General features: G+C 38.0%; 1 protein-coding gene across 6 annotated transcripts in view; it reads left to right on the top strand.

The window, feature by feature from the left end:
* Positions 1–14,123, top strand: part of mpdz (multiple PDZ domain crumbs cell polarity complex component) — a 49,604-nt gene that overhangs the window by 22,258 nt on the left and 13,223 nt on the right. For 5 of the 6 annotated variants that reach the window (XM_028606176.1, XM_028606180.1, XM_028606179.1 and 2 more), the window contains 11 exons: positions 2,943–3,287; positions 3,595–3,709; positions 4,565–4,763; positions 5,695–5,736; positions 7,063–7,164; positions 7,950–8,030; positions 8,294–8,471; positions 8,711–8,821; positions 12,735–12,797; positions 13,032–13,100; positions 13,897–14,062. In XM_028606176.1, coding sequence (XP_028461977.1) covers positions 2,943–3,287; positions 3,595–3,709; positions 4,565–4,763; positions 5,695–5,736; positions 7,063–7,164; positions 7,950–8,030; positions 8,294–8,471; positions 8,711–8,821; positions 12,735–12,797; positions 13,032–13,100; positions 13,897–14,062 — 1,471 coding nt within the window. The remainder of the gene's footprint in view (positions 1–2,942; positions 3,288–3,594; positions 3,710–4,564; positions 4,764–5,694; positions 5,737–7,062; positions 7,165–7,949; positions 8,031–8,293; positions 8,472–8,710; positions 8,822–12,734; positions 12,798–13,031; positions 13,101–13,896; positions 14,063–14,123) is intronic. The other variant, XM_028606178.1, reaches the window with a different exon arrangement.

Below are 14,123 nucleotides of genomic sequence, written 5' to 3' on the forward strand. Positions count from 1 at the left end.
TGCTGACACTATCTAAGGTGATATTCTTTTAGGAATATAAATGTTTTTTTTCTTTCTGGCCCATACATGTGAAGGTCAACTGGGCGTGAAAGATCAGATGAGTGAGTCCACAAAGTCAGCCTCCAAACCACTGTCAATAAAACAGTGACAGCTCTTTTCCTCATGAGTGCATTGATAGATTGCAACTGTACTTCTTGCTTTTCTGGTATCTAGCTTTGAAGAGTCATTCATGTCCACATGCATTAGTTGTTCTGTCCAAGACCATAGAAAAATATACTTAGTATAAGTATTCTAGTCTTTTCTCTTCCTATATTTAAAATAATGCAGCCAATTTGAATAATTTAACAGACCAAACCAATATTATTTCTTGCTATGAAATAGATTAATTTTAAAAAGTTATGTAAAAAATGATGAGTATTGGCATCCTCAGCTTTATCTGGGTACGCCAGAGGGCTATTTCACAAAACCAAGATAAGGGATTAAGCCGGGATTTCCCAGTTGTCCTGGATGACTAGCCTTGACTCGGTTTCACAAAAGCAGAGGCACCTAAATTACCACGGAGAGTTATTCTGTGCAGCTAGCCTGCTCCCGACCAGGCTAACAGCCAGGATTTATTAATCCTCAGCAGTGGTTTTAACTTATTATCAGCCTGCATTAAAATACAACATGCATATTGCTGTTCATTTAAGTACTGTTATTATTTAAAGTTGTAATTATTCATGTGACAGTCATTGTTACTGTCATATGTATGAAGACTGCTGTTCATATGGTTAGAAGTTTGATTAATATATTATGGCAGTTGTTAAAATAATTAGAAAAGGCTGATCAAGTTGTGTTTTAAATGAAGTCAGTTACTAAACGAAATATATAAAGTTCTGTACATGTGTGTTTCTATAGTGGACCAATGCACCTTAAATTATTTTAGTAGATTTTTTTTTTTGTATTCTTTAACAATAAAGGATTCAATAAACTGGCATTCTTATCACACAATTTGTGTTGTGATAGTACTAGGACTATAATTTGGGAGGATTGCACAATTATAAAAACTATCCTAATTGTCCAATCCTCCTTAATTATAGTCTTAGTTCACTGAACCTGTAACTATATAGTGTAGACTACTGTACATTCATGTAACAACAGGGAGACGACACCTCAGTGGTTTTTGAACTTATATTTTGGTGGGGGGAAATAACTGATGAATATACTCTGTTCCATTCATGTTTAGGCCTACAGTGTGCATGGCATTTATCACTTAATTATCTTTATAGTTTCTAGATTTTAGAGACCAATTTCTTCAGTGTCTTTCTTTTCTATGTCCACATATACGAGGGAGCAAAGCATATACTGTAATATGTAAAGAAGGAAACTCGTCCACTATGATAAAAAAAAAAAGGAACAAATATCGTGGCAGATAATAGCGGACCGACTGAATGATAGGCTAGTCTAAAAATATGCATTTACGAACTACTGCTCTTAACTGAAACCATTCAATGAGCCACTTGTCATTTGCAAATATGAACAGTTGTACACTTTGCATTAAAAGCGAGCAGTGGAAGTTAATATGACTTAGGAAATTTATATTTTAGCCCATTAGAGAGAGAGGGAGAAACCGAGTGAGAGAGATATTTATGCATCATATTCTAGCATTGTAGAAAATGGAGATTTATGGTAAATTTCCTGAGTAACTATCTTCTGCTTACTTTTAAGGCAAAGAGTAGGTACGGTTAACGGTTAATTTGTGCAAATGTTTAGTAGCCTAATTCTTGAATGGTATGATTATGACGGTTTCAATTCAGAGCAGTGATCAGTTAATGTATATATTTAGGCTACTTACGCATTCAGTCGGGCCGCGATCGTCTGCCAGGCTTTCTCTCGCTGTTTCACTACAGCGCCCGTGTTTCTTTTTTTTATTTTATTTTTTCTGCTGCTGCTCACTCTGTATGAAGTATGAACAATGCGTATTCTCCATTTTGGCATCAGTAAATCTGTGATCGACCTCGCGGTCTGTTAAGGAAAGCCGTGAACACTCATCTATCTGAATTACTTCAGCCCGGCTCGACCTAGTCGCTCCTCGTCAGCCTGGCTCGGCCTTCGTGAAACGCACCAAACCAGGCTGCACAGATTATACTAGGTCAAGTCTCGCTTTATCAGTTATCCTGGATTTATAAATTCTACTTTTGTGAAACAGCCCCCTGGAGCATGACAGTCAAAGTTTGATGTTTTAATTGTTTTTATAATGATACATTTTTAGAGATGTCTGACTTATTCTGCCCTTAGATATTTGCAAAAATGTCTATGTATCACCCTCCTCTCTGGTAATCTCTGCATACCATTAATCGACCCATTACATGTAAAGATGGACACTTTTTAATGGTGTGAATTTACTATAGACATACCATATACTATATACACTATATTATAATACAGCAATTCCAAAAACGTTTGGCTAAAAACTATACATTTTTCACTGATGCCTGTAAATGTCTTTTCTATTTTTATAATTGCAGTATAGGAATACTTATACAGCCCAGTTCACCCCAAATTTATAGCACTACCATATTAAAATGAAACCTATTTCTTGTTCTCATGTCTGCTTATTGAGCCCCACTTGTAATACATATTTGCATATTTCATCTTTTTTCTAAAGATTTATACTTCTGTTCTGGCTCCCTGAGAGAAGTGCTTATTGAGAGTCATCACTACTTAGTCTGGTTCTAATAAAGTCTTAAATGCTGTTACAATAAAACTAAATTTTTTTTGCACGGCAAGCTCAAGATCACCAGTAGTTCCTGTTGCTCTCTATTGGCCACTGATGGCTTTTCTATGGCTCATTACAAGGAGGGTGGGATAGCGACTGAGCAAGACAAATTCCCCCTGTTGGGCAAGTGTCTAACTATCAGAGTGGAACGTTCATTCTGCTGCTATACTTTGTTTTACCCTAGCTGACAGCTCGCCTGGACTTGTTGGATGAGCATCCCTGCTTTGCAACACCATCCGGCCTTGCAGACAACACTCAAGCGTTCTCCCCGGAGAAGTCCGCCTCTTTCTCTCCTCCGAGTTTGAGAGGTCATGTCCCAAATTTTAATGCCATACTAAGCAGTTCTGATCAGTTTCTGGCACAGCACTCGACCAAAGAAGAACCTGTGGAGTGCTCAAAGTCATACAGCCCGTTTGCTGAAATAGGGACCAGATCATCAGTCCCAGATGAACCTGTGGAGTCTCTTCCCTATCAGAAGGAGCTGCCCATGGCTTTTGAAGACATTAAAGATATAAAGATGTTCATTAAGGTAAATTAATCTAATTACAAACTATAGATTTGGAGGATTTACCGTATAATAAGTTTGTAGGAAAAAATAAGATGAACAATGAATATTCTGTTTGATGAATGAGTATTAGTGATTGGCATGTCGTGAACATCACAGATATGTCGAGGTGCATTATAAAAAGTAAATAGAAGTTATACGTATTTTTTTTACCTTCACTTCATTCTTACAGCCAATTGGCTGCACATATCTCGTCTCTTAAGACCCCTGTTTTGTATGGCCTGATATTTTCATTTACTTTCACGAAGTGTGTTGAATTATCACCCTCAAGGACGAGGAGGCTGGTGTGAAAGAATTAGCAGAAGACGGTGACGAAGAAGAAGTACTGACCACAGGGAGCAATTTTGAAAGGACTATCACAGTCGTCAAGGGCAACTCCAGCCTTGGTTTGTGTAATTTTTTTTTTTACATTCTTTTATTTGTTTTTTTTTTTTATTTTCTCCTTATTCTTCACATAAGTGTAAATGAGGTTGCAGGACTGAAAGTATTGGTCTTTTACTTTTGTGGCATTTTTCATGAATGCCAGATTTGAAGCAAAATGATTGAAAAGATTTTTTGTCAGTCTGAAAGGGTAATTTCTTTGCTATACGGGGTATTTGCATTTCAAAACCTACCCACGGGGCTGCTACTGGCTCAGAGAATACTAAGTCTCAGCTTCTAAAACAAATAGGTGTTATGAAGACACTGTTTATCCTCAGTGCCTCATTGAAAACAGTACCTCGTTTTGCTTTTTAGTACTCTTAAATTGTTTCTATTTCATGCTCAATCCAAAATGTTTTACAAAATACATTTGGGTTTTGTATTTTTTATCTGTTTCCCACATTGAATATGAAACCGAAATCCACTCCTAAATAGAACATACTGATGTTATTTTTATGATCTTTGCAGAAGAACTCTTGTACACTGCGCTAAAAGTAAAGAGTTTAAAAGTTTAAGATAGACTCGTCTCCAAATCCACACTCTGAAGTAACTCCGTTGAGAATGAACAAACCAAGTGTGTGAATACTCTGACAGTTTCTAGGATACATTGCTGGGAGTTTTTCTATTTTTCAGACCTGATACCGCTGCCATGAATCCGATTTATTTTGAGTAAAAATGCTCAATGAAACTATATAGTTTTCTATATTAGGGGACTTTTTCATTTAAAATGGAGTTAGTCCTGACTATTAAACTATTTGTTATCAATTCAGATCAACGTGCAAACTTATGGTTTTAAAAGTTTCTTCTAATCTACCTCAAAGGGATGACCGTGAGCGCCTTGAAAGATGGTTTGGGAATGCTGATCCGCAGTATTATCAACGGTGGATCCATTAGCAGAGACGGGCGGCTGGGCGTTGGCGATCTCATCCTCGCCATAAACGGGGAGCTTACAGCCAACCTGACTAACGCTCAGGCTCGCGCCATGCTCAGACGACACTCTCTCATTGGACCAGACATGGGGTAAGAGTATGATTAGACAGCGGTGGCCACACATGTTTACACATATTGAAACTCTGCAAAGGAAGTAGTTGATTGTGCCACAAATGCAATTGTTGAAATTGTTCAATACAAGTACCAATATGTTGGTAAGTTTTAGAACCAATAGCAAACATTTTTTAACTACTTTGCTTGGTAAAATATAACAAACTTGTTTTGGGCTAAATGAATAGTGGGAGGGCACAACATAGACACAATTGTGATTTAAATAAGGAAATATCCAAAATGTTTGAAACTTATCAGTCAGTAACTGATCCCTCAACTCTGCTGACCTGGCATTTGTTCATTGTTTTCTGATTCACAGTAAATTACATAATGGATTCCTCTTCACAGTGCAGTTGTTTAACACACTTGTAAGGATACAATGTGGTTGGCCATTTACATACTGTACCAGTTTGCAAAGCGATTACAAATTTGAAAAGAAAATCTTAAGCATTCTGTGCCAACTTTTAGTGCCTGTTAATTCTCTGTGCAAATGCAAGCCTTACAAACAATATATGTTGATGTAATTAATGTGCAAAATAAATATATAAACATATTTACTTTTTAAGCATTTAATATTTGTACTTGATTATGCACATCATTGTTATTTGTTTCTATAAACTGGGTGATGTAAAAGAGGTATTTTTAAGTTGCAACTTAAGTCAACTTTGAAAGCTTTTCCATATATTGCTGGGAATGCAGTCAAAAGTGGTATTCAGTGATTCTAAAAGCAAAATAAGAAAAAGTAAATCCTCTTACATAACTGGACTTTGCTGTTCCTGCAAAAGCCATATGTTGCATTAAAGGAGTTACCGTTCCACAAGAAAATTGGTTGTGGTGTTTCACAAGTTCTGCTAAAAAACTTGGCAGTTTGTCAGCTCCGGTGCATAAAAGCCAACTCTTCACATTCTAGATCTGCTTGTGCACCTGAGGAAGATCTGTGCCCATTTTATGTGTGAGTATGACTAACTTCCACGCTGGTGGCGTTTCGGCAAGAAGCTACCATTTTTGGTTTCCTTCCTCTCATTCACTCCATCTGCTGTCAGGCTTCATTGCGGTCTGTTAAAAAGCTTTATCCAGACACAGAAATAGAATAGTTTCATTTAGCGGAGTGTCAAGAACAATGAAAACAACAAACTATAATGGTTAAATGTTTTGGAATCTACTTGGTGAAGATGCTGTTTTTAATTCATATTTTAATTATGCTGAGACACTGCACTGTGTATTAACTAACATTTGACATTTGTCTCAACAAAACATAAATAGTGTCAGCGCACACATTGTCAAAACACTATCTGGATAAATCTTAATTGACTGCATCACTTACTTACTGCATAAACTCCTTTTCTTTCGTTTCTTTCAGATATTACCGCTATCTGCTCTGGGTATTTTTGTACCATTTTATTAACCCACTTCTTTTTAACTCCCTGTTTTTTTTTTTATTAACCATTGGTATTTAAGCTCCACGTCGTCTCTCACTGCATGCTGTGATGCTCTCAAATGACTCATCCATTTCATTATTTTACTAGAATTCATTTCCCAATCTGTCAGCATGCCATCATGTTTAAAAACCTAATCAACCCGTCTGTTGAAGATCTTTCAGCTTCACTTAAATGTGTTAATGTGCCCTTCGGAATCAACTTCACTCTGAATTGTTTGGAAATGGGACTTTTGAGTGGGTGTCAGATTTTGTCAGCTAGCATTTGGTTCATTTCTTAACATAAATTAGTAACCTGCTCATGAATTATTGATGGATACGCCCTGGAGATTTGTCACACAGTAGGTGATAGAAGACAATTTGCTCAAACATTTATAAAAGGTATCTGTTTTGAACAGTCAGATGTCATGGGCCTATATAGAAGTCATTGCATCTCACGTTGGGCTGCTTATAGAGAGAATGCTTTTAAAGAAATAGACAGTTCAGTGTTACTGCTCTTTTTGCTTACAGGTATATTTGCTGGAGTTGAGAAAAAAAAAGTTTCTGAATGTAAAAATGCAGATTTGAAAGAAGATCCTCTGTTTAGTTAAAAAATGGGCAGTTTTAGTGCTTTCATACCTGATTGCGCTTGAATGCCAGCTCTTCTCTATTTTTCGTTAAATTACTATGTGAGTTCATAGTGAACAGAGGCATAATTGCCACTAAGGAGGTAATGGAGTGTCTAAAAGTGGGGGATGCCAAGTTGTTTGCTGCAAGAAATGTTTGACTCATTTGCGTGCATGTGTTTGTCTGTGCTTATGCGTGCGTGTGTGTGTGTGTGTGTGTGTGTGTGTGTGTTTTCAGCATTACATATGTTCCAGCAGAGTATCTGGAGGAGTACAAGACCAGCCTAGCGCAGGCTAAAGATGATCTCTTTTCTGAACCAGCTCCAGTCCCAGATCCAAAGTATGTTCTCATTCTCTACCCCAGTAACATGTGTCTTATGATTACACTTAGAAACAGGTACTTAAAATGTGCTCTGTTGAAAAACGAAGTTGGCTTGCATAGAAGTCTATAGGAAAATGTTCTACTTCTCACTTGATTTATTACCTGCTAGATTCAAGTCTTCTTCACTACAGCATGATGTTCATTTTGTAAATTATGGTCCTATTGTTTTTGTAAATAAATAGTTTACCCGCCGGTAAATCTCTGCCGGTTGAAAATTGCCAACTTTGCCTCTTTAGCCATCGAAACCATAATCAAGACTGGTTTGGCCGCGTTCTCCTCCCCAGCTCCACCCTCTTGTCCTAAAATTGTCACGTCTAGTTTCAAGAAACCGAGATGGCAACTGCCAAAATGCCAAACTCAAGGATTTAAAACGGTAGTACAAAAACCAATGGGTGACATCACTGCTGTTACGACCTTTTTTTTCTTTTTTCTTTTTACAGTCTATGGTGTGAATCCATGAGATCTAACAAACATGTTTCATCTTTTTCCTTTATTCAAAAAACATATTTTTTATGTATGTTTGCTAGCCAGCAGTCTTATTTAGCACATTGATACACTTCAAAAACAAAACCGGGACCCACTCGTGAAAAATTGCTTCATAGCACTACTAGTGGTCACAAACTCCACAGGTTATATAACAAAACAGAGTTTTTTTGTTTTTTTGTCCCTAGAGCTTCAATGGACTTCTGATAATAGGTTTCTGAATTTTACCAAATTATTTCCTTCCACTTTTCTCTATTCAGAGATATTCCTAACCTCCCTGAACGGGAAGATGGAGAGGGAGAGGAGAGTGCCTCTTACAGCAACTGGAACCAACCTAGAAAGTGAGTACACACTGTATTTACGCATCTAATCTGATTTTGTGAACATGACCATGACAGATATGGTTTGGATAACTTGTACAACAGAATGATGGCACAAGCTTGAAGCATTGAAACACAAAGACACACTTTGGAAAAAGAAGATTTCCGAGATAAAAATCTTTTTTTCTGTCTAGCATACAATTAAGGTTACTGTATCAAATCAGTAACACAGTCGCAGCTTTGAAGGGATAAATGTTAAAATCTAGCATGCGTACCTTCATCAGGGTGGAGCTCTTTCGAGCACCAGGCAAATCCCTGGGTATCAGTATCGTCGGGGGCCGAGGGATGGGCAGCCGGCTGAACAATGGTGAGGTGATGAGAGGCATTTTTATCAAGCACATCCTGGAGGACAGTCCTGCTGGACAGAATGGGACCCTAAAGACTGGAGACAGAATCGTGGAGGTAAAGAAATATTTCAGGTCACAGGCTAAATAAAGGTTGTTTTTGACCTTTTTTTTTTTTTGTTGAAGATTTTAATCAATCAAAATGCTTGTTTTGGACTTATTACGTCATCCAGTGTTATTTTATTTAGGTGCAGTAATTCGAGAGAACCAAAAAACCCTTAGGAGAGTTTGAAATCCTCATGTGGAGCGGAGATTGTGGGTACCTGACAGAGTCATTACCCTGATATTTTTTGTCAGGTGGATGGAGCAGATCTAAGAGATGCCAGTCACGAGGAGGCAGTGGAGGCCATTCGCAGGGCAGGCAACACGGTCTCTTTCTTGGTGCAGAGTATTATCCACAGGCCCAGGGTAAGTCTGTATAATAGTGTCAAACCAATTGCTAGTAACTACCTCATAATCTATAAAGGTCACAATTTCCTTTTCCATTTTCATGGACATTCTCATGTCAGGGCACTTTCAAAAACTACAACATACAATATACAACTCCTGAAGTATCAGGTTTGCTTTTGATTGTTGAAAGAAAGCCAAGATGAAATCTTTTCTGAGAGCAACAACAAACCCTGTGTGGCATATTAAATAGTTTAGCAAGTTTTAACCTTTAACTGCGACGCTCATTGAAAATCACCATATCAACAACATTGTGTGTTGTTCGAAAGTGCCCTCAGGCTTCTAAAGCATGACTAAGTAGTTTCCTGCTGGGACTGCAACTGGTTTGGCTCCAGTGTCAGATCTCTCATAGTCAATCACTTTGAGTGTCATCTATGAGATATTCCCACTTGCTTTCCTAAACATTCTGGTTACCCATTGCCTTGTAGCAACTCATAATGTGCTGTGGCACACATAGAGGGATCAATAATTAATGTTAATGGAGAATCATACTCAACTTTAGTGACTTGAAAAAAAGATCTTAAAGCAGCTATAATGAATATTGTTTAATAACAATAGAGGGTGTTACTCTGTTAACATTCTTTTGGGACCTAGCAGCCAGCGGTTTTGAGTGGAAAATGCCCTAAAACCCACTGTATGCTAAATGCCCAGCACCAAACAGCAGACAGACAATGTTAGCAACCAGCTGGTAACAACAATGGAGTATTTAGCAGCTAGCTTAACTTAGCAGTCAGATATTTCCCTCAGGAGAGTGAATATTGGACTTGCATTTGCCAGGTGACAGAAAAAAATTAATGCTAATGTTGCTATGTGTCGATGTGTATAAAAGAAAAAGTCAGTGGTATGTTTACAGCTTTTTTCCACTCTCCCAAGTGGACCAATAACTAGATAATGCAATCGTTATAACAATCTATAGTACAGGAGAATAGCTTCATATCTTACCCTTGAAGCAATAGTTCAAGATTTTGGCAAAATATACTTAGTCACTTTTTTGCTGGAAGTTGGATGAGAAGATTGACACCACTCTCATCTGTCTGCTAGCTAAACATGCAGACGCTTAGCACAAAGACTGGAAAAGGGTAAACAGCAAGCTGGGAGGCAAAATTGGCCTACCAGCACCTCTAAAGATAACTAATTTACACAACTTTTGGACAGAGCCAGGCTAAAATTAGCCATTTCCCCCTGTTTCCAGTCTTTATGATAAGTTAAGCTAACTGTCTGCTGGCTGTATCTTCATATTTAGCATACCGACATGAGAATGGCATCTCGTGTAATTCGCAGCAAGAAAGCAGATAACTATATTTCCCAAAATGTCAAACAATTCCTTTAAAGGTTAATGTTAATACCTTGATTTTAAGTGTTTATCCTTCATTTTTAACCTTGCTACATTATGAGTTGCCTCAAATCTGCATGTTACTCCGCACTGCTTTCTCAGCCTGAGTCAATATATAAGCCAGCTCCATCGCCTGCTGTAGAGAAACACACCACCTCTTTGACATGCATGCCACACCGCACATGTCAGGTAATCTGTCTCTCTCATTTATGTTGCATCAGCTATCCATCACAGTTCATCTTTGTTGCATTCTCTCTCCTGCCTCTTTCTTTCCGTCTCGCACACTGTTAGCAGAGTCTTTCTTTTTACTGCATCTTTGACTTTGATATACACATAACGTGTATTGATGGAAATAAAGACAAACTAGAATTGGAGGTTTCTTCTGGGAGAAAAAAAGAAACAGGGTTTTATTTGAATATGCAGACATCCTATTCTATTTTTTAATCACAAAGTGATCTGACCATAAACAAATGACCCACAATTATGTTTTTAATCAAAAGGTTGAGCAAATGGTAAATCTATTTTGTCACTGGCAATAGTATTTTAGTAAAACTTCTGTGCTGAAGGTGTGTGATGCTGACATTCAGTACACATTCAGACTAGATTCTTAATGCAGTTTCAGCATGGGGGTTATTGAAATTGCATTGCTATATATTATAAAGGAACTCATCAAGTAAACAATAGAAAAGCAAAAAAGGAAATCATTCATACCTGTGTGGCTAGGCGGCTGTCAAAACATGCTTCGACCCAACAAATTCAAGAAAAAGACATTTTTCAATTTACTATAAAGTCACTGATATTGAGTTACTGAAATTCTCAACAATGGACTGAACAGTTTGAAATATATTATTTTGATTGGATGATAGGCTACCTGTAGGCAGATATTGCTGTAGGCAGGTCAGTAAAGCCGTTTTTAAATGCAGCCACTGGGATCCACCTAGAGAGTATAATAGAATATCCATGCTGTCTCCCTTTAACTTTCAAATCCTTCTCTTGTAAGCAGTGAATAATCTCAAGGTAGCCTGGAGGAATCTTTGAAACATTTTGTTAAAGTATTTCAGAGAAAGAGGCATAGCTCTGATTTTCTTTTTTGATGTAGAAGAATGGCTGTCCTCAAGGAAGCCGCAAACTTTAATGGTTACTCATTTAAATAAAACCTGAGGTGCCTCTGTCTTCCACACACTCCCGTTTTTTTTTTCTCCCGGATGGCCTCTGATTAAATTTTGTCAGGAAGGCTTGGCCGTCATAATACATATTTGTCATGTTGTCAGCTTGTCGGCCCTGTGTGTTGCTTTTAGAGGCCGCCGCTGCCCTTTCTGCAGCTTAATAGCCACCGCGGGTCGAGCCTTTGCTGCACTAATCAAACCTACTTAGCACCTGCCCTCCCTCAGGTTAGAAAGCTACCCCATGTCTGTGTCTGCCTGCTTTTGTATTGGTGTGTCTTTAACTTGACATGTACTGCTTTGACTTGTGATAATTGTGTTAACAATTGCATGGTATGAGTAGAAGAAAGAAAAAAGAAGAAAATGAAAGAAAGACTGCAAGTGTTTGTGTGGAGTCATGCGATAAACATTAGAAATTATTTGGTTTCAGTCTGCAAGTTTACCACATAATTTAATTTAGTGTCAAGATAGCCATTCAAATTTGTATTGTTCGGAAAAAACAAACTTTTATTTTCCTTTACGGGGAACCTCTGCTGACAGACATGAAAATGATTATCCTAAAACTTTTTTTTCCTACTTCTGCTTCTGTATATACATGTGTGTATGCCTATTTTGAATCTATATTTTTTCTCTCATCTGTTAGCATATGTTGCCTTATTTATAGCTCTCCTTCAGTGCTTTGCTGCGTCTGTCTGTTGCATCAAACACAATCATAGAGGCTTTTGCTATAAGTGCATTTTATTTTCCTCCTGTCCCCAGCTTTGGAGGCTAAATTTCTCCCACTTATCCCTCAAACGTTGTGCCAAGCGTCTCGGTGCCACTGTAAAGACGACAACTTGATAATTCAGTCGGCACTCGACACAAATACTATTACGTGAAGAACTGTAAACCGCAATATCTTTTTTTCAAAATGTCGGACTTTCTGGATAAAACCTTTTAAGCTCAGTCATTGAGGAGAAATGGTCAAGCTTGGATCGACATGCAGTGCTGGAAAAGCTTTCATCAGTGTTTTGGCGTAACGAGAGTCTGGTTTTGCCAAGCTTCAAGATCGCTGAAGAAAACAAGTGAAAGTTTTTCTTTATTTAATAGATGTGGATTTTTCTTCAGTAGTGCCATTTCTAAACAGATGGCTTTTCATGATACAGCATATGGTCCTGGTATCAGTCGTTCAGAACACTTATGACTTTATATATGAACGTTATTAATATTTATGGGATTACAATATGAGTCAGTATCTTGTACTGTATGGTCCCACTGAAGCGAATATAATGAATTTGCTCTCCATACGTGGCGGGGCAAATTCATTTAAAATTCCTTATTGTGAGTGTCTGATGTAGAGTAGAGTGATTTACCTTCATGTCTGTCTTATACGCCGCAGACATCCGTAACAGACTCCAGTGAGGAGAGAGCTGCAGCTATGACAAGGGACAACAAGGACAAGGTTGGTGTTTCCAATTACCCTCCTCTGACAACTTGTATCAGTGTTTTGCGTTTGTCGTCATTCCACAGTCCACAGAACCAAATCTGAAATATAAGAAGTAGTTGTGTTCAACTTTTCACCATGCACTCAATATGTTGTCAAACGCAACACTGGCATATGTCTGTCAATAGATGTAGGTATCTGTCAGCGATGTGTCGTCATCTAAAGTTGTTGCCCTTTGTCTCTTCTCCGTAGGAGGGTTACAGTCACAGTAGACTTTTCCGCCTCTCCCCAATTAACCCTTTCACTCCTACCCCGTTTAAGGTTTGTGGGTCTCTGTGTTGTGCTTTCCTCTTTCCCTCTCTGTGTATGCTCGTACAGATATGTTGATACACCACATTACAGTTCGTGTACTGAATATACTCGTGCTGTACATGCATACACTCGTATGTGTCCTAACCTCTCCTCCATCTGTCTGACTTCCTTTGTACATTTTTGTGGAATCAGAACATGTTATGTCCTTTTTGTTTAGTCTTTTGCTTTTGGTTAATTTTTATTTTTTTTATCTTGAGCTGTACTTCAGTGGATGACATAAGCAAATTTTAGATTGTTTGGCATGATATCTTCTTTGTACTCAGCTTTTGTATTTAAACAACCATTAAGTAATCAAAAGTGTGATTTGTTGCTCTTGGTTTTCAGGTAAGTGCACACATGATGGTTGAATGTGTAATTGTAATTACCGATTTAATGATAAGCAATTACATCAGTAATAATTAAGCAATTAAATGTCTCATTTATGACTCCGTAAGCATAATGTTATTAAAAATTGAGCTATTTCTTATTAACCTCATTCTGATTTGAGCCTCTGACATCTATATGGAATAATCACATCATTATTCCTCAGGCTAAAACTAACCTATCCTGCTAAAACTGATGAAGCTGTTAATGTGAACCAGGCACATGGCTACTGTCGATTACATCAACAGCGCTCACGTGTTTTCCTATCTCTGTAAACCTCATATCAAGTTAATTCAAACTTAAGTACAAAGATAAAACATTCCTCCTTTTCTTTACCTATCACTAAATAAACTATTTTCAAACTCCATCTGTGGCGTGACAGCTGGCGAAGCGTGAAGCGGCGAAGACATCTCCCACCAGCACTGTCCTCCTGCCAGTGGTGCCCCATGTGGGAGAGACCGATACAGACACGCTGACAGAGATTCCTGGCAGACCTGCTGAGACAGAGGAGGAGGAGGTGGTGGAGGATGAGTTTGGATACAGCTGGAGTGAGTTCACTTTATCTTTTTCTAAGGGTGCAATGATATATTCTGTTAGAACCAGCAGTAA

The sequence above is a fragment of the Perca flavescens genome, chromosome 19, assembly GCF_004354835.1.
Source record: "Perca flavescens isolate YP-PL-M2 chromosome 19, PFLA_1.0, whole genome shotgun sequence".
Taxonomy (NCBI): domain Eukaryota; kingdom Metazoa; phylum Chordata; class Actinopteri; order Perciformes; family Percidae; genus Perca; species Perca flavescens.